We start from the raw sequence: 20674 nt of genomic DNA on the forward strand, positions 1-20674 counted from the left end.
CTTTTGCAAAGTGCTCTGGAACTGCCAGAGTATACAAGTTGTAGCACGCAGCAGAAGCTGTTAATGGAGAGCATTTAAAACAAAATCTGCTGAAAGTACGTAAAGGATAGTTGACAGCTGAAAAAAAAATTAATCTACGCGTTAAGAGAACTAGAATTCCTAAGTTTTGGACCCTGAGCTTTGTTTTTTTCCTTTCTATTAGGAAATGCCAAGATCTGTACTCAGGATAAGGCTCCATACTCAAAATGTAAAAAACGGGATGGATTTTATGAATTCAGTCCAAGGCCATGTGCTGCCCCTTCCCTGGGAAATGACTGAGTGCACGCTGGTCACAGGTACAGGACGAAGGCATCCACCATGTGAACTGACAGCCCAAGGTCCTGGCCATAGCGCTGCCAGTGCTTGGCAGGGGAGGATTTATAGCACAATCCACAACCTGCAGTTCACTCTTTTCCCGTTTTTCTGGGGCCCTTGAAAAAGACAGTGCCAGAATGAGCCCAGGGACTGCACGGGTTGTTCTAGCAGGCGACACCTGCCCAATGACCTAAACCACTCACCTGGGCTGTATTGAGGACTACTCATCAGCAAAACACCACTCTACTAAAAACACCTACTAAAAGGTCTCCTACTTCACACTCAGGTTGAAATGCAGGTTGGGATATGCGGATAGCTTTGAAACTGGTCTCCAGGAATTCTGAAATGATGAATTCCATACTAAATGTCTGTTCTTCAAATCATGGAAACCACAGTCAAAACTGTACATTTTCCCACGCACACACAGTTGAAGCAAAGAAAATTCCCACTCTTTCAATTTACCTGTTGTGTGTCTAGTATTCCAGGAGTTTCAAATCAACATTAAGCAAATTTCACTGTGTTTAAAAGCCTTTTTCTGTTCTAGCTGTTTACAGTTTTCTACTGGTAAATATGGGAGAAAAGATGAGTGATTTATGAATTCTCACTTTAAAAAGTCAAACAACATATTAAAACAATTCTTCATAGCATGGTGAAATAGAGTTAAACAGACCATTTTCACAGTGATTTTTATAGAAAGAACTTGCAGAGATTTTTGACAGAAAATAATAACAAATCTAAAGATGAAGAGAACTGCATGTATTAGATGTTGTTAAACCTTTATTTGTCCTAAAGCAAAAGGTAAAATTCGCTTTGTCACAGATCTATATAAAATCTAAAAGAAGTGATGAAAATCACAGCTTTTCAACCTCAGTAATTTCCCTTTACAAATATTCTAAGCTGAGATTGAGTGAAACCCTTCACCAAACTACATCCTGACAACCAATACTATTTCCAGTCTCTCTGTTAATATGAGAGTAGGTAGTGCTGATCAAATGACAGAAAACCAATCAAGCAGCAAAGAAACATCTTGCTGTTTTCTTGAATGTCTATAAATTCACTGCTTTCAGTAACACACTTCCTTAGCCGCAGGTCTAATTGGCAGCACTTGCCCATGGCTGCTTAGGCAATTGCAATGACCCAGGTTGTGCAAGCAAATAACGAGTCCCTGAATTGACTAAGGAGTGTCAGAACGACAGAAGAAAAAATTGGCTAAGGGAGCACACCAGCAGCTGTATGTGCATCCTCAGGTGGTGCTCAAGGAGAATGTATATTTTAATTTGTAGCCCATTTGCTGCAAAAGGATAGAAGTTTAAGATATGCCAATGCATACAATGTGGCAATCCAAGCAAAGAAAAGGAAAACAACTTTTCTGTATTTCTGAGAACAAATAGCTGTCTCTACCATCACATTATTGTTTTACTATTACCAGCTAATACAACAGCAGACAGAAACTGCAGCTGCGGTCCACAGAATATTTGGCATTTCTGGCCCAAGCATAATCCCTCATGTAATGAAAAACCTATTTCTATTTCTGCATCCTTGCTACTCTTCATACTGAAGAGGCTTGCGTCTGTCTCCCATTTATTGAAGCTTATTCTTCATCTAGACAGCCAGGTCTGGTTTGTATTAGAAATTAGGTTTTAAATCACTATTTTTCTATTATTTATTTTAGGATTTTCAGGATGCCTCCAGAGGTGCAGAAAAATTCTTCTTGTTGAAAAAGACCCTAATACTCTTAATGAACCAAGCCCCAAATCCCTGACCCATGTTAAAGAACTTTGATGTTTTTAAAGTTCAAAATAAACTCTGGCTATAAAGACAGTAACATTTTTTAAAGAGTTAAAAAGACATAAAAATGTTTGGAAAAAGAAGTTAAAACTCCCCATGCAAAAGTAAGACCAATCAGATCCCTGAGCTTTTCTTAATGAACAGGCTCCATTATGGGCTGCTCTTTCTCTTTTCTCACGTGGCTGGAGTTTTGCAATTCAGTGATTAATGGAATCTCAAGTTGTAGAAGGGGATATATATGAAGAAAGAAACAACAGGTGAAATAAACTCTTGGCTCAATAAATCTTACGGGCCTAAATTGCATCTCTTTTCTCTTTATGCTTTCTGCTGCCTTGTGGCCAGTTTTAACAAGATTCTCTATTTTTATGTCGCAGCTCTGCACTACATTCTTATAAACACACACAGTTCTCTCCTCGGAAAAGACCATATAGGATACAGGCATACTGACCCATTACTGCGAGGTAAATGGGACTACGAAGTTGCATTGTCTTTCTCTGGTAACTGTTAGTATGCCTGCTGTGAAATTTTTTAACTTCTATTTCACTTTAAAGTATTTTGCATTTACCACAGACCAGCAAAGATCTCGCAAGTTCATATCTACCCTTATATTACCTTGGGATACCTGTTGCGTACTCCTGACATTTCTCCAGCATCTATTAATTTTCTCAGTATATCAAGCACTATTTCCCTCTCTTTTAAAGTCTTTTAATAACCGAACACAGAAACCCTTTAGCAACAGTACATTCTCACAGAAGAAGCATGTCTTTTCTTCCACAAAAGAAAACATTACCCTCACAACTCCCTATTCAGTTAAGACCTATTCCAACTGTCAGGAGTGAAACCTGAGTTTGCTGATAAAACACATGCCTTGGATCAAACTAGCTCCCCTAGAATTACACGGGGGTTTCATGGTTTCCATATTTAGGAGACATAGCTGTAGCACAAAATTCCTGATTTAAAACTGAAAATTTGTACTTTTGTTCTTCTGACTACACAGAATTATTTCAGCTATGTTGCCAAATCTTTTGATAGTAGCAGGTTGGCTTTGCACTTGCTGTTGGTACAATTGCATTAACGTTTTTTTACGCAGCCAAATTGGGATACTGAGAACCAGCAGTTCAAGCCTTGCCTCCTGCTGAAGTAGACATGGACAGGGCCTTCTGATAATCTCCTGCCTTCCTCATACAGTTCTTCAGCCTCTGAAGAGGCTATATGCTATGTGTATGAGGTTTAGCTATACACTAGCTATATGCAGTCATCTGCACCTCACAGAAGGTAGGAAGTCTCTTGCAGGAGAAATGAGTAAATTGAAAGGAGAAGATGCAAATATACAAAATGTAAATGTTAATTTCAAAAATAGTGCAGTACACTCAGATTTAAACAAAGCAACTGTTAACATACAGGTACAAGTAGCATATATGCAATAGACTGACTGACCTTTCAAAGAGTCTTATCTAATCCAGGTCAATTCCTGCAAAGGCAAATAAAGTACTGCAGAAACAGAGTACGCCTTCTCATCCAGCAATGGTGAACCTATTCTGCCTCACTAGCATTAGTATATGAAAACATCTTCTATTCTGTGGCTTTACTCTGTAAGTATTTAGTAAGAAAAATGTTGGAAGAAATCAGCTGATCAACCAACCAGCAAATTAAAAAAAGCTTAACATTAAATTAACTGCAGCACTGTTATGCATTATGCATATTATCTTTAAAAAATTAAATATGACAACAGGGGGATAAATCTGGACATCAGAAGAAAACAAACTAAACCCAGAGCATATTTAAAGTTTTAGGTAAGGTTCTGTAAGATCAACATGAGAAAATGAAATTCTTTTTCCATTCAGGAACTATATTAACACAAATGCTTGCCTTTTCTAGTAATTATTTAGTAATAGCCAAGATAAAGACATTACTAGTGTCTAATAATCACAGAGTGGGGCTCAATAGTGATTGTCTCATTATCAAATCTGCTCAACATACAAGTCAAAACATGATTTTTCTAACCAACTACGTTCTTCCTTTTGGCATTGTAATTCAAGCTTCTGATGTCAGAAACAATTATGAGAAAAGAACCAGGACAGAATTCCCTGAATATTAAAAAAAGTATACACACACCCCAGTCAAAAAAGTAGCCTCTCCTTCCTACACCCCTTACTCTTTTAAATAAAATAGGCTTTGGCTCACCTATACCCATCATGGTCAAATTCTGTTGTGGAAAACAAACATTCATTCATACTCAGTGAAAGGACTACATGTCTTAGAGTTTAGTGCTCATCATTATTCAGGCAAAAGTGCCTCAAATCACTAGAAAGAGGAATAACTCTCTGCAGTGGTACAAACTGGGGACTGACTGGCTGGGGAGCAGCTCTGTGTGGAAGGCCCTGGGTCCCGGTGGACAGAGAGCTGAACATGAGCCAGGAACATGCTCCGGCAGCAAAGGCGGCCGGCAGTATCCTGGGCCATAGGAACACAAGCACGGCCAGGAGACTGGGGGAGACGATTATCCCCATCTGCTCTGCACTCATTAGTCTGCTTCTAGGATACCAGTTTTGGGCCTTCCAATACAACAAAGACATCAATAAACTGGAGCAAGTCCAAGGGATGCCACCAGGATGGTTGGGGGCTGGAGCACTTGCCCTGGGAAGAGGGGCTGAGGGACCTGGGTTTATCTAGCCTGAGGAAGAGATGGCTATGGGGGCTTAAAAGCAGCCTGCTGGTACCTACAGGTCATCAAGAAGACAAAGCCAGGCTCTTCACACTGGTACATGGCAAGAGGATGAGAGACAAAGGGCGTACATTGAAGCAAGGTTCAAGCTGGATATAAGGAAATACTTTTTCCCCATGACAGTCAAGCAGTGGAACAGGTTGCCCAAGAAAGTGGTGCCTTCTCTGTCCTTGGAGGTCTTCAAGACCAGACCCGACTTCAGAGATGACCCAGCTTTGAGCAGAAGATTGGACTGGAGACCTCCAGAGCTCCTTTCCAACTTGAATTATCCTATAACCTTGTAAACCTAAATCTGGAGTGCAAAATTTGTCCCAGGGATCAGATAGGTTGTCATGGAAGATGCTATTTTTCCTGATTATAGCTACAAGGCTATCATATAAAGAATTAATAACAAGGCACAACATAACGTGAATATGGCGTGCTAATTGTTCAAACTCACTGACCTTGGCAAGTCAATGACTTTATTACTGGACACATATAATATATAAGATGGCTGGGATTTTTTATATCTTGAGCAGTGACATAAGCAGGCAGCTCAAAGTATGATGTAGCAAGACTACACAGAATTAAAGCCTGAATAAGCAAAAGCTGAAACAAGCCTGAAAACTGTTTCTTAGATAGTTTTTAAATTACTGAAAGGAGCTAATTTCACCACATTATATTATATGGTGAGTAACGTTTTCTGTCATTTCTTAGTGATGTGTCATTTCTCTTACCACCGTTCAACTTCTTTTGCTCCATAATTTCTGTAGTCTGTTACCCTGTGTACTGGTTTTGGCTGGGATAGAGTTAATTTTCTTCACAGTAGCTAGTATGGGGCTATGTTTTGGATTTGTGCTGAAAACAGTCTTGGTGACACAGGGATGTTTTTGCTACTGCTGAGCAGTGCTTACACAGAGTCAAGACCTTTTCTGCTCCTCACCCCACCCCACCAGCGAGCAGGCTGGGGGGCATAAGAAGTTGGGGGGCAACACAGCCAGGACAGCTGACCCCGACTGACCCAAGGGATATTCCCAACCATAGGACGTCATGCTCAGCACATAAAGCTGGGGGAAGAAGAAGGAAGGGGGGGACATTTGGAGTGATGGCGTTTGTCTTCCCAAGTAACCATTAACACACGCTGCAGCCCTGCTTTCCTGGAGATGGGTGAACACCTGCCTGCCCATGGGAAGTAGTGAATGAATTCCTTGTTTTGCTTTGCTTGTGTGCACAGCTTTTGCTTTACCTATTAAACTGTCTTTATCCAAGCCCACAAGTTTTCTCACTTTTACTCTTCCGATTCTCTCCCCCATCCCATTGGGGGGGAGCGAGCAAGTGGCTGTGTGGGGCTTAGTTGCCGGCTGGGGTTACACTATGACACCCTGTCTTATTATTTTCACAACTTGAATTAATTCCTTTTTTTATATTTTGTCTTCCTGCAAGTTCCTTGAATATTCCTTAAATATTGTCTCTTTAGCACAGTTAAGTATTTTTTATTTGTGGGTTTTTTCATGGCTTTCATAATAGTGTTGCAAGAGCGACATTAGCCACACTTACAAAATCCATGTCACATCTTTCAATCTGCTATTACCCCACTGAGCAACAGTTATATTCCTAAAGGCAAACATATACTTCTACACTTAAATGAATAAAATCCAGAAGCATGCTACGTGCAAAATAACAGAATGAGTTACCACAGCAGCACAGCAACAAATAATCAATATAAATGAATCCATAAATGATCAACTGGTGATCTTAATGTAAATAGCTGCTATCAGAGCAATGTTTCCCTAGGAAGAAATGAGACATTTTACACTGATATTGAACATTGACTTTTCAGAAAGAATGACCACAGGTTTATTTGATAGGTATCTCTGACTTAGCATTATATTAGCAAAATTTAATCTTCAATATCCCTTATGCTAAACCTTCCCTTGAAAAATAGTCTCATCTCAGTATGTTGGGCTACGTTATAAAGCATGTCTCACCGATGTATCTCAAAGCTTTTTCATCTTTTTCCCCCTGACTTCCTGCAAGACTTGTTTTGCATCTACTTATCTCTGCTATCTTTTTGCCCTGACAAGATTTCATACCTGTGATTCTGGGATTAAATCCTAGACTACTAAAAAAATTCATAATATTCAGTATTTGCACTGATGAAAGTGAGAATAGGCTCTGTTACATAGCCATTATGAAACCCAGGATATTTTCTAGTTTGTGCATAGTAGGACAATGACAGTGCATGTGAAGCACAGCATGTACGTCACAATTTAAAAAAAAACAACAAAACAACCAAAAAACTCAAGCATCTCTGAGGAAGCCATTCTTTGAGGAAGCCATTCTTGCAGCTTTGAGTAGAAAAAGCCAAAACCTGTACTGTATAAAGAATAATTGTACTACTAAACTACTAATTTTAAACATTATCTCTCTAAAATATTCAGGTTAGCCATTGCTATCCTATGGCATCACATTGCTCATTGTTGTGATACTAACCTCTACCACACCACATGTTTTGAGTAGTGCAGCATCACCTACTATAGCTAGCATCAGCTAGGCAGTTACATTACTTTACTCAAGTTCATGGCAATATGTTTTAACAGCTTCTGGGGAGCACTGCCAGCATCTATGAAAAATGTGTTCTCAGACCCATCCTAGATTGTGTTGTGCAATATGCATTAAAAAAAAACCAAAAAAAAAAGTGCCCCCCCAAACACAACCCCAATAACACACAAAAGAGAACATCCTCTTGGTCTCGGGTTTCTTGCCAAGGTTTTAGAGTACGTTTGTTCAACATAGTAGCCAAGCAGAAAGGGTTTTCAATTTCAAATGCTAAGTTACAGAAAAGTTTAGTCTCACTCTAGTTTCAAGTGCTGAGGTTTACTGTATGAAAATCCTCAACAAAGACAAAAAGAATTGAACAGGCTGATAAGATTGCCCCTTCACACTGAAACGTACCTACTTCCATTACCTCCAAGATCTCTGCTAGGCAAAAAAATAGGTGCGTTGGCTTTTCTTGGAACAAATATGTAGATCAAGCTTTTATTTTTGACTTGGGAAGAGCACAGGCAAACTATACCGGAGTAATTTCACACAAATATCCTCCTGTTCTTTGTGGCATTATGCATATGCAGCAACCGGAACATTTTGTCTCTAGGAAAATTGAAAATTGTCTCCTTCACCTAATGAATCTCTCATACCTTTGGACTGTGAAATAGGCCACTTGCTAGGCTAGAAAGCCACATCTAAAGCTCCTGGAGCCAGGCTCCATGATTCCCAGCACTAGTGCATAGTTTTCTTATGGAATGGGGCCACGTGCTTTTCTCTGAAAGGCTCAAAGTCTCTCTTCTCAGAGGTAGCATCAGACAAGCTTACCGAGCTACTATTACTCTCTTCTCTCTCAGATTGACTGATAACAGTCAATAAGAATCACTGAATGTGTGACATTCAGAATATGACAGGCATATTCTAAAATTTAATTATTGCCCCTTAACTGACACCTATTTTCAATGCAAATTTAAGAACAGAACCTTCTGTCATCAGCTAATCTTGCAAGATGCAGAGCTCCCTTGGTTTACATTGATTTCAAGCAAATCTGATAGCAGTGATTGGCAGCCAGATGACCTCTGCCTCTCAGAGGTTCCATCTTTGCATGATTTTCTCTTTTTTCAGTCTTGGTTTCCAAAATGTCTAGCATATTTGATTTCAGCGAAGTCTGGACAAGACAAAGTCAGTGGTTTTCTGACTCTACAAGTAAAAAATAACAAATGCAACATAAGAAATCAAATGAAATGTAGGTTGCCATTCATCAGAAACAACTCGGAGAGATTAAAAAAATCAATTGATACATAAGATAGCCACTTGAGCAAACTGTTTTGATCAATCCTGATCTGTGGAATCAGGGTCAAAAAGACACTTGGACTTATGAGTGGAAGAAATTACAAATATGAATGAACAAGAAACTTCACACGGGCACTCACGTTAGCAAATATCTGACTCATCTGTGGGAATAAAATAATTCAAGTTGATATCAACACCTGAAGAATACAATTTTATGCAAACTGTGGTATGTACACATATTTGATACAGAGTAAAGATAAGACTTCTACTTCCAAGTCTAATTTTTTCAGAAAGTCCATAAATTTTATTCTCTGACTGTCACAGAAACAAATGAATACTTTTGTGGGTACAAGTGGGATAGCCAAATTAATTAACCATTTATTTGCCTATACATCTTTTATCCTTCAAACACCTACTATGATGCTTTCTAATAGCAAGAAATTTACCAAAATATTTGTTCTGTGCACAGCTTTTTTTCAGGCTCTAATTTTAAATACCTATAGGGCATTAAAAAAAAAAAAGGACATTTTCATTTGCTTAATTAAATTCCAGACCCTTTGGCAATTCAGCCCTTTCTATAGCACAGAAGTGAATATATTATTTTAAGTTTATGCAGAAAACTGAAATTTATCTTAAACCTCATATATCTTTAAGGCCAAACAACACTGAAGAATAAATGAGTAATAACATTTTCATATGCAACATATGCACTAAAGATGTAGTGCAAGCATGCCATTCTCATAATTTCTTTCTGTCATTTTCCTTTTATTTTTCCTATATCTTCTTGCACGATAGGAGTAGATAAGACAGCATCAATCCTCTAAAAGTTATCAGTATGATTCTCAAGATACTATTTTCAAGTGGAGCATCTTTAAACCCATTGTAGCTTTTAATTTCTGCAGGAAATAACAGTTCTTTTTTTTTTTTTTTTTAATCAAAGAAAAGCCTAAATACTTTAAATTACCACATTTGTAACGTACTGATATATTAATGGTCAGATGTTCTTTGATGCCCAGAGTTAGACTGGCAGAAATCAGAGCAGTGTAGGGGCTTACAAAAATGTGATATTTATGTTTGGCAGCAATTACTTTGTGAAAAACACAAGGCGACTCTCTTTTTCCTCTCCTTTTTTCCCCTCCAAGTTTGGCATGCATCTAAAGAGCTAAAAACTAATTTAACATGACAAATGCTTTCATCACTCCCTTAACCTCTGAAGTGAACACTGACAAAGACAATATGTGTGGTATATGCTTTTCTTTTGACACTTTATAAATTACTTTCTTGTAACTGGGTTTTACCACCAGTCCAATACCTTCAGGATGTCCTAATTTGAATGGCTAGTTCTACATTCTTCATATGTCACCCCAGCTTAATGGGAATAACTCCTGGGCTTTGTGAAATGACGTATGTCTCAGGATTGTAGGACAATTTTATTTACGTACTGCATGCTGGAAGTTACCGAAATGTTGTGCAATACTACCAATTTATACTCTGCACATTTACATCTGGCTACTGAAGAAACAGGGGAAGTGACAAACCTGGCTTTCAATAAGCAGAGAACATTTTGTATACCATGTAAGGAAAAAGTTAACAGAAGTGAATTTTTCCTATTCTCTGCTATTAAAAATAGTATGACACTCAGCCATAGAAACATCTTAAAATGCTTTTTTTCATGGAAACAATATGAAAATTTTTTGCCTCTGTGTATTCCTTAAAAGAAAAACAAAAAACCAAAAAAAACCAAACCAACGTTGCTTGATTTATTTTTAACCTGGTGAATCTGATGGGTGTCAAAGTTTCTGCAGAAATTCTGTCAGGGTGAAGGAATTCAGGTATAGAACAGTATATCTAAGATGGCAAACTGTACGCATACAAAACCAAGCATATTTTGCACATACACATGCCACGTCCCAGTAGACCAGTGGCACACAAACCTGCAGGAATTTTTCCCAGATATTAGTCAGGATAAGTTTCAGAGGAAGATTTAGGAAAACTCAGATAATGATGGTACTGACTGGCCCATAAAGGAAGATTCTATCTAAATAGCCAAACTTCAATGGCATTTCATGATCTAAAGCATCAATCTACTTGATCAATCTATCTTAAAAAGAAAATAAAAACCAAAGTTTCCTTCTAACAAGAGACATTGTCATTATTTTGACAAATGTTTAACTTCTTAAAATCTCAGTAGTATCTTTATTTAGCATCAATTATGTAGTGTGGCAAAAAGTTCCAGATGTTATTATGCACTATAAATTTATTTTTAAAGTTTTAAACATACTGCCTTTTCATTTCATGAATTGTATTTTTATTTGTGTGTTATCGGAAAGGCAATAGGAATGCCTAAATAATTTTTTAAGTATTTATTCTTTTCTATCTGTTATGATACTTTTTTTGCTTGTCTCTTTAAATCACTCCTCATTAGGAATTTTTTTTATGCCACCCATAATCTTTGGCAGTCCTCTGAAAGTCCCATGTTTAAATGTGTAGACAGAATGTTTTCAATGATCTATCCGTATCAATTGCCCCATCTCTTTTACTATAGGACTATTCATTTAGAAATCCTGAACACTATGAGAACTTCAAAGCATTCCTTCAATATAATATACCTCATATTTGCCAGCATTGCCTTTTTCATTTAGTCCTGATTAGCATTGATATGATTATCTTCACACAGCCTAGATACATTGAAAAACCTAAGCAGCAGAACCATTTGCTGCAAATTTGGATGACTTTTTCCATAACTATTACTTTTAGCTAATGTAACCCCAGTATAACCTCTGCTATGGTAGAGAGCAAGAAATTTTCTTTGCCGAGATGTATGGCAGAAAAACATTATCAGCACATTTAAAGCCTCTCCTATGCTTGTAGTTCTGACAGCAAAATACATCAAGAGGAGTTACTGCAATATGGAGTATAGCCCTTCATCCCGTGTGTCTTGGGGAACTTCACATCTTTCTTCCTCCTGAGACTGACAGCTCTCCTGGTAGATTAACAGCTCTCATTTTCCCACTGTCTCAATGATTAGGACAGAATTGTGATTTTGGCCTGATCTGAACATTATTCTGGTCACCCATTTTGAAAACAGAAAAACATTTTTCCTCCTGACAGAGCAAGACAGAATTATTTTGTCTTCACAGCAGCTCAGGGATTAGTGGGTCAGGAGCTCCAAAAGAGCTGCAGAAGAGCAGGACACTTGGTATTTTGCACTGCTGCTCTTTCCCCAGGAGAGAGGATATTTAGTTTCCCCAGGACTCAAGTTCTGCACATACCCAGGAGAAGGTAACCCTCCAGAGAACTGCAGAACAAGGAAAAATTCTTGTTTGTTTCTTTTTTTTTTTTTTTTAAATAAGGAGATGATTTAGCACCTTAAGTACCAATCACCTTAAGTCACACTACTGGAGGACAGCAAGTCCCAGCAATTTGATGGGTGGATTAGTTTATAGCTGATGGTCTTAGGCCTGCTCTTTGTCATGTGGAATGAATCCTACGAGTTTTTGCTAAGAGTGAGAGAATTAAATTAATGAATGGCCTAACTAAAGCACCCCCCTTTTACCTTTCTGTTGTTCACAAGCACCTAAGGCAATGCAACTTCTTTCTTGTTTTCTTTTCTTTTCTCTCTTTTCCGTCGCTTTAAATTATGATCACAGTGGAGCCATCAAATTTACCTACAGGATTAATTGCAGCTATTTTCTGGTTTTGACAGCTGCTCTTCAATATACTTATTCTTTACTGTGTGTGGCATGAAGCTTGTCAGGTAACTTCTCATTATTTAATCCTTGAGCCAACACTCTCTTCCTAAAACCTGCTTTCTTGTGTTCACTAGCCAACTCTATTGCGCTCATCATTCTTTAGGCAGGAAAGAAGACCTCAAAAACTTCTGTCAAAACGGATCACTTATGTCATTACTTGAAACAATAGCTCATTCATCAATTATTAAGAGTCAACGCATTGCCTTACATTCTCTCTTGTCTTAGTATATGAAAGTGTAGAAAGCAATAACCATGTTGCAAAGCTTTGCTTTAGATTACAGTAACCTAAATACCAAGAAAAAATACATTTCATAATCCATCATTTCAAAGTATGCACATGATTAAAATATTCAACTTGCAGTATATCATTTCCCATGTGCATAATCACTCAGAGAGCTGTTGTATGATAACTGTCAAGTTCAATAAATCACGTGCTTTCCAATCTTTTTATTTATGTATCAAACTAAGCCTGTTATTCTTCTGAGGTTTTCCACAGAAGAAATATAGAAAGATGGTTAGCTCTGTAGTATTGAATATGCTGGGATGTAGGCCTGGCCTAAAGAGACAGCAGCAATAAAGTAGCCAGTCAGCTCTCTCTTACTACTGAATACATTAACTACATATGGAAGCTCATTAGTATGAAAAATGGGGTTTCCTTAGAAAACAATGTCTATCCTGTTGAGTCAGATTATATGGGATCCAAAAAAAGAAAATAATTCTCTTCAAATGGAGAGAATAGGGAGAAAATTCAGTACATCTTTATAGGTCTTTTGAGCACTATATATGAGAATAGTTTCAGAGCTGAACTAAAAACCACATAGAATAGGTCTGGAAAGTATTAACAGAAAATATCGACAAGCTACCCTAATTTTGCCATTTACTTAGAGGAGCTAGAGAGTTTGTGCAGGACGTCATTGTCACCAAGGTGTTGTTGAAGGCACTGTAAAAGGTACAAAATACACTGCTAGTGTGTGTAGACACTTAGAAAAACCTCCAAAACAACAGACAATGAGGGGGATACGGGGGGGTGGGGGGTGGGACACAACAGAATCAGAAATTAATTAAATTAAGAAAGACAAATAACAGAAGCATGTTAAAAAAATCTCGACAGACCACAGAAGGAATTAGGACATGGTGTGGTCAGCATTAATATATTAATCACAGGGAATAAGCACAACATTTAGAGTTTCCTTTCTATATTTTTGCTTACAAAATACTAAGGATGTGTGGAATGTGGAAAATAACAGCACACAAAATGGAACTACCTATTTAGATCTAACATCACCAGGAATTTAGGCATACAGATATAGATCAAGACTTATTAATCAAAATGATTTTGTGAGTTTTTTTTATCTAAAGGCAGCATGTGATGGTAATACTGAGTTGCTGGAATGTGTCCAGAGGAGGGCAACCAAGCTGGTGAGGGGCCTGGAGCACAAGTCTTATGAGGAGCAGCTGAGGGAGCTGGGGCTGTTTAGTCTGGAGAAAAGGAGGCTGAGGGGAGACCTTATCGCTTTCTACAACTACCTGAATGGGGGCTGTAGCAAGGTGGGTGCTGGTCTCTTCTGTCAGGTGGCTGGTGACAGGATGAGAGCAAATGGCCTCAAGTTGTGGCAGGGGAGGTTTAGGTTGGATATTAGGAAAAATTTCTTTACTGAAAGGGCTGTCAGACATTGGAACAGGCTGCCCAGGGAAGCGGTTGAGTCACCATCCCTGGAGGTATTCAAAAAGCACGTAGACAAGGCACTTCAGAACATGGTTTAGTGGGCATGGTTGATGGTTGGACTCAATGATCTTGAAGGTCTTTTCCAACCTAAATGATTCTATGATTCTATATTTGAATTCAAATGATAGTAGCTTCTGTCACTTATATGGATTCACCACCTAGCACCATTTTTTCCAAATATTTTTAAACATATGGTAGTACATAAAAAAATTATTATGTCACCCTCTGTTTGGACCATCTATGAGAGATGCACATCTGACACCTAAAGTTAACACTGCACATTGAGAATCTTGAATCGATTTCTTGCTTCTGCTGCTCTTATGACAGTGAGCAGGACTTCAGCATTTTATTTTTCCTCATTAATCAGTATAACGAATAATAATTTTCTTTGCTCATTAAGAACATGAATTTGTGAAACAGATTGACCATCCTTTTATCTGCTGAATTTTCATTTGCTGACATAGCTATGTGATTTGACAGAGAAAACACAGCCTTACCTATGAAATATGCTAGCAGGATGGCAAGCAGGACTGCAGCAGCAATTGCAGATAAAGCAGCACATTTCCAGCTACAATACTTGGAGGGTTTTTTCAGCTTGAATGCATTCCTGGAGAACGTATTTCTAGGTAACAGTCTGGGAGGTGGAGTATAAACTGTTCCTGAGGTCAACGGGTAACCAGGGGAAGAACTACTGAACAGCGGAGTAGTTCCAGAAGATGTCTTAAACAAGAAATGCCTGAAAAACATAAAATGGAACATAGTTGAAAATGGCAAGTCCTGTAGTTAAGAAAGAATATTTCCTATTCCATTCCAGCTGCCACAATGTGTTAAATTCAACTAAAAAGAAAAAAGATTTTGTATGAAGAAGTAAGGAGGTGAAAATTCTCAGTCTTTTTGCTACCAGAGCTTAACAATTGTCACTAGAACACAGTGTCAGGATATTTGCGTAATCCTTTCTATAATTAGATGCAACTCGACCAGATAGCAGGTAAAACACCAGCATGACTGATGATGTGTCTTTGAGTACCAGTTGAGATTGCACCTGTAAGAAGTTCAAGTGCTAGTAACAAAGCTCATATTCAGAAGTGATGTCACTATCAATTCCTATTGGCCTGTGTTTGCTTAGGACAAAGCAAATAATTCCACTACAAAATACCTGTAACGTTTATTAGTATAACAGAACACTTTATGAGAAAACATCCTTTCTGAGTTCACGGGTTTACATGATTTCCCTGTGGAAGCTACTACCCAACAAATATTCTAAGACAAAAAAATTATGAGTCTCATTAACACTCTCAGCAAAAGCTGCCAGCAAAAAACTTTAAGAATGTATTGAGCAAAAACCATAGTTCTGTAAGAAAAGATCCTACCAGAATTAAAATTAACCATTTTTTTTTTAACGGTTCACAGGTTTGGTTTGAACAACTAAGACAATCACCAAAAGCACACAACTCAGCAGAAGAAAAGAGGACTTAAGTGCCCATACATAAGTTAAGAAGAAAGTAAGGGACAAAATATACTACCTAACGAAATCTCAGAAAATGCTGCCAACACATTCCAGATAGAGGAAATGGAGAAAGCAAACTCGAAGACTGGCTTCTCTAGATTAACTTTTCACAGTCAGGAAGAACTGACTACAAGCATGTTCTCAGTAAATGATAAAAGAAGAAGCACAGATTAAAGGCAGTGGTCTTCAAGCAGGCCACTTGTTTGGATACAAAAGAGCTGTGAAGATTCCTTCCATACCCTATCCCTTCAGAGCACTGAAAAACAAGTGCTTCTTGGAATCAATTAGAATGAAGATACTCAGTAATCTCCAAAATCAAAACCACAGCCTAAAATAACCCAAGTCTTACTTCAAATGTAAAAATGTTTAACATTTTTATTCAGATCAGAATCTAGTATGTCACTCTCAAACTACCTGTTAGAACTTCAAAATCAATTTCAGTCACTGCTTACTACAACGATTTGGAAGTTTGAAACTGAAATGTGTTCCTAAGTGCATTTTCCAACCCATCATCATGCATGCGCATACTTCCAAGCATAGAGTTTACTGTATACTTATTATACAGAATAATCAAAGTGATTTTAAACAACATTAAAATATTTGTTTTGAAATGAAACCCAGTGCATCATAAATTGCATAGAATTTGCATACAGGTAGAAGACAGTAAGAGGAAGGCTGGCTAGGTTTCCCAGTTTTATGGCTAAACATTCACATTTGAAGACAGTCTCTGAAAATATGGTCTTTTTTTAAATGACATCATTAATAAACTCTATTAATGAACACGAAAGATCACTTAGTTTGACACTGTCTTTGGTTTGGTTTTTTGTTGTTGTTTGTTTGTTTGTTTGTTTTTTTAAACACCAAATGACCTTGTACATCCCTTATAACAGTGATAAAAATTCAGCTTGTTTCAGAAAATATTTCCGTCACCTAAGTTAGTGGTAGTATTGGTAGTAATCACTGTCATAAGTGTTTTTTTGTGCTTTGGAGACATGGCAGAAGAAACTTCAGACACACAAGTGCACAATCAGAAGTGGCTTTCAAAGCCTAACTATCTTAAGCAGATTAATTCTGTGCGGGGGGTGTGTGTGTGGTTTTTTGTTTGTTTTGTTTTTGTTTTTTTTAAATGCAGTATTTGTAAAACAAAGAAAGAAGCAGAATAAAAAGGGGAATATTCTAACCAGTTACTTAACAGAAACATTCTGTCATTTTTTTCAAATAAAATTGCCCTTCTTTTTTTCCTTATCAGTGAGGCTCATTAGCTGTTAGAATTGCTTCTTTTCTGCACATTGTACAGATCTATGAGAAAACACAGTAAAGGCAAATGCTAAAAGGGTTTCCCCCTCAAAATTACCTAGCCTTTTAAAGAAAAAAACACACCTTCCAGTTACAAGAAAGCAAGAAATAATGAAAGTCTGATTTCATGAACACTTCATTTTAAATGTTTCTTTACTTTGCAACAATTCAATTAGAATAACTGTTGGGAAAAGGATGTTATCAGGCTGGTTGTGTTACACTAGATCTATTGACACTTCTATTCCTTTTGTCTGGTTAAGACCTGATTACCACTTGTTAGCAGAAGCAGTTTTAGTCCTTTCTTCTTGCTCACCAGTGTTGGGAACACGATACAACTTCCAGGATAGGAACTAGGGATTGAAGTGATGTGGAGCATGAGGAAAGAAGGAACGACAGAAGGAAGAGAGACCTAGTGAGACAAAGGCAGATAGGAAGGCTCATCTCTCTCATTCAGGCTGACTCTGCATCTGCCTCAGACCAGGACCTCCTTCTCCTAAATCCTCATGGCATGAGCGGCCCTTTCAGGTTTGGACCTAAGGGTCTACAACAAAGAGTTCTTACAGTTCTTTTCTTTTTCCTGCCTAAAAGCAGATCTCACAGAATCAAACTGGAAATTGCAGTCCTTGGCATTGCCCTTATCGGAAATGTCAAGGTTTTTAAACCCAGGAATTCTATGTCCTCTTTAGCTGAGAAGGCAGCTACAGTACCAACAGAAATTTTAATATAAAGCATTGTTAAAGTAAACACAGATATATAATGAAACTCTGCTCCCATTAAAATTGAATTAATGAATATCTAGATATGTTTTAATAGAACATGTCAATCATATACTGTTTCATGTAAGAAGAAAAAAAAAAGTAGAAGAAAAAAATAGTTCCACTGTGATCCACTTTGAGATACATAAAGTATATAAAGAAAACCAAAATACTCTTCCATGCAAACATGATCTTTATTATATCATTAAAACTGCTTAGAACTTGATCGAAGCAAAAAAGGCCGACTGAAATAGATATGTGGAATGCTGTCATTCTCAAAGCAAAAAAAAAAAAAATATCACTGGATAACCTCTGAATTCTGTCACACCTGCGGGTCCTACCCATGTATTTTGAAAGCTGAAAGCTTAGTGTCACCATATGAGGATTTCTGACAAAGTGGCAACAATAAGAAGACAGCACACCACCTTAGAGTACAGAAATTCTGCCTTCAAAACTTTTAAAAGACATTTAACTAAAGATATGTTAAATATCCACCAAGCCATTTTGGAAAACGGGCACTGCATTCAGAAGCTGGAGACCTGATTAGCAGAGATACCTTAAGTTACAGTAAAGCACACCAGAAAGACTGAGAACATAATGGACAAAATACTAGGACCCCCAGAGTTTTAAGTCTGGATTCAGCTACTAATGGAAATAAATTGACTTGTCTCAACTCTATCCCTAAACCCAGTGATCTATAGCTATATTTTTATGTGGGATTTTACATGCTCTGGTACAACCAATTGTCTGTGGGCTCAAGCTGCACAGAAAGAACATGAGCATTTATCAACATTAATTACAGTCTCACAGCGGTAAGACTGGGAGGTATGTACAATGAGGCCTTATGAAAAGAAATAATCTTATTTGTACCCATTCACTTACATTCAAACACATTCCATATTAGAATTAAAAAACCTGTATATTGTCTGTCTTACCTGTTCACCTATCAAACATATTAAGAAAAACACATTTTCTACCTCACAATTAGCATTAGTAATTTGATTTAGAGTGGGACTAAATTTCTATATTGAAAACATGGGAGTAAATTTGCTAAGTTTCAGCCCAGTCTCCCTAATTTCTGTGCATCACGAAGACATTCCTATACTGGAAAACTACAAAATACAGTTGTCAGTATACAACGATTCAGTAATTTAGGCAACCATGAAAGCTATCGAAAGAGCTCGCATGCTGCTCACAGAAAAAAAGTTAACCCTGTAGCTCGGTCAGTGCTCTCCTCTACCACTGGGCAGCTTTCTGGGCTGTAAAATGCCCCCCTCTTTGTTTTAAGCAGCGTGTGCTGCTGATGCGTTGGATCACAGATGGGGACCTCATCACTGACGCCAGGAGAAAGGTGACATTTATGAAAGTTGAGCTTGCAAGGGGACATTTGTCTACAGTTCTGTGGACTAATGGTAAATGGAAAAAGCTATATTTTGCTTTCTTCATTAATTCAGAGCTCTCTATAGCATTTATTTTCCCACAGGTCAAAAGGACCTCTGGTGTTCAGGGAATAGTGGTCTGACAGAGACTGTATTAACTTTCATATTCTTTGAGAGAACAATCTTTTTTTTTTCCCTCCTTTCTGGCCAGATTGTCATAGCAGCACACTGCAAGAACCAGTTGAGAAAAAAAAGGGGGGGGGGTTGCAATGAAAAAACTGTAATAGAAAGGAACAACGAGATACTTTCTAACATAAATTGCTTCTTTCCCTCATACTATCCTAAGCTTATTCTGTATGAAAAAAGAAATAGAGAGCTGTAATGCTTAAATTGTCTTTTTTTCCATGAGTTTTAAATAGTAATTAATAAATAGAAAAGATACATACCAAGAAAACAGTAACAGCTCAATTTTGTGGTTCTAGGGGCTTCAAAAATATCTTCAAGCTATGGTAAAAATCATACCTGTCCATAATTTTGTTGGACATTTATTCTTAGCAGAAAAAAACAATGAAATACAGAATGTAACATGCTCTCTTTCATCGGAGAAAAAAACCCTAATCTTCTGTAGTCTTCTAAGTCCTCCAAAAAAGTAGCCATGAGTCATTTTATGTCAGTGGAAGCCTCAAAGTGGCTGCCAAATTCATACAGTGAAGTTTTATGGCAGTTTTCTAACTTCCATACAAAAAGAAACCAAGACTGAAGAAAACTACAAGCTGTTCTTATGCCTTTTATGCTACAATGAACTCTGAGTGTTAGACTGGTGCAAGCTTTGGTCACCTGTGAAAGGGTCTCTCAGTCTTTCCCCAGATGAGATTTTATTGCATGTTCTTGCTCTCTGGTTCTTGCAGAGAAACACAGGATTATCAACCAGGTTTACACAGCTGAGGAATCTCTGATGTGGTAAAACTGCACAGAAGTTTCTAGTCTTTTTAGTATCTAGAACACAGGGACTTAGGTGTTCTCCAAATGCACTAAAGTTAGCCATAAAGGTTTAAAATGTCATCTATATGTGTTTAAATTGTATAGTTACAAGAAATTGTCTCAATCACATCAAATCTACAGACTAAACTCAGCAAAACTGATTTTTTTCAGTGGAAAGCTATTTAAAATACACACTTACATATACGAACCAGCCATTTTACACAAGTGTGCCTACGGGCACCCTCACACCCAAAGGCCTGTTGCAAAGAGAGGACAAGCCCTCATGACAACACACTATTTCAGTGGTTTTCAGCCTGCTGCAGATAGTCAATTTGTAACTAAGTGTGCACGGTGCAGGAACTAAGGACACTCTATCAGGCATGGAAACTAATTCAGAATGAACACATCAATAGCAATGGGACACTTCTATCCAATGTAATGTAACTCTGAGCCTTGCAGCAGCCACCCAGCTTCCAGCGCAGCTCTAATACCAGCTTTCCAGCTCTTGAAAGGTTCATGATTCCTTAAAGGCTGGGCTCTTCATACCCCCGGGCAAAGTCTTCTAAAAAATGCAAAGTGTAAAGCAGAGTGTCAG

General features: G+C 37.8%; 1 protein-coding gene across 17 annotated transcripts in view; it reads right to left on the bottom strand.

Annotated features, from left to right (window-relative positions):
- The window catches only part of TENM2 (teneurin transmembrane protein 2), an 848782-nt gene that overhangs the window by 158801 nt on the left and 669307 nt on the right, over nt 1-20674 (bottom strand). For all 17 annotated transcript variants that reach the window (XM_069772607.1, XM_069772606.1, XM_069772615.1 and 14 more), the window contains one exon: nt 14659-14897. In XM_069772607.1, the coding sequence (XP_069628708.1) occupies nt 14659-14897 (239 nt within the window). The remainder of the gene's footprint in view (nt 1-14658; nt 14898-20674) is intronic.

The sequence above is a fragment of the Haliaeetus albicilla genome, chromosome 27 (genome assembly GCF_947461875.1).
Source record: "Haliaeetus albicilla chromosome 27, bHalAlb1.1, whole genome shotgun sequence".
Lineage (NCBI taxonomy): Eukaryota > Metazoa > Chordata > Aves > Accipitriformes > Accipitridae > Haliaeetus > Haliaeetus albicilla.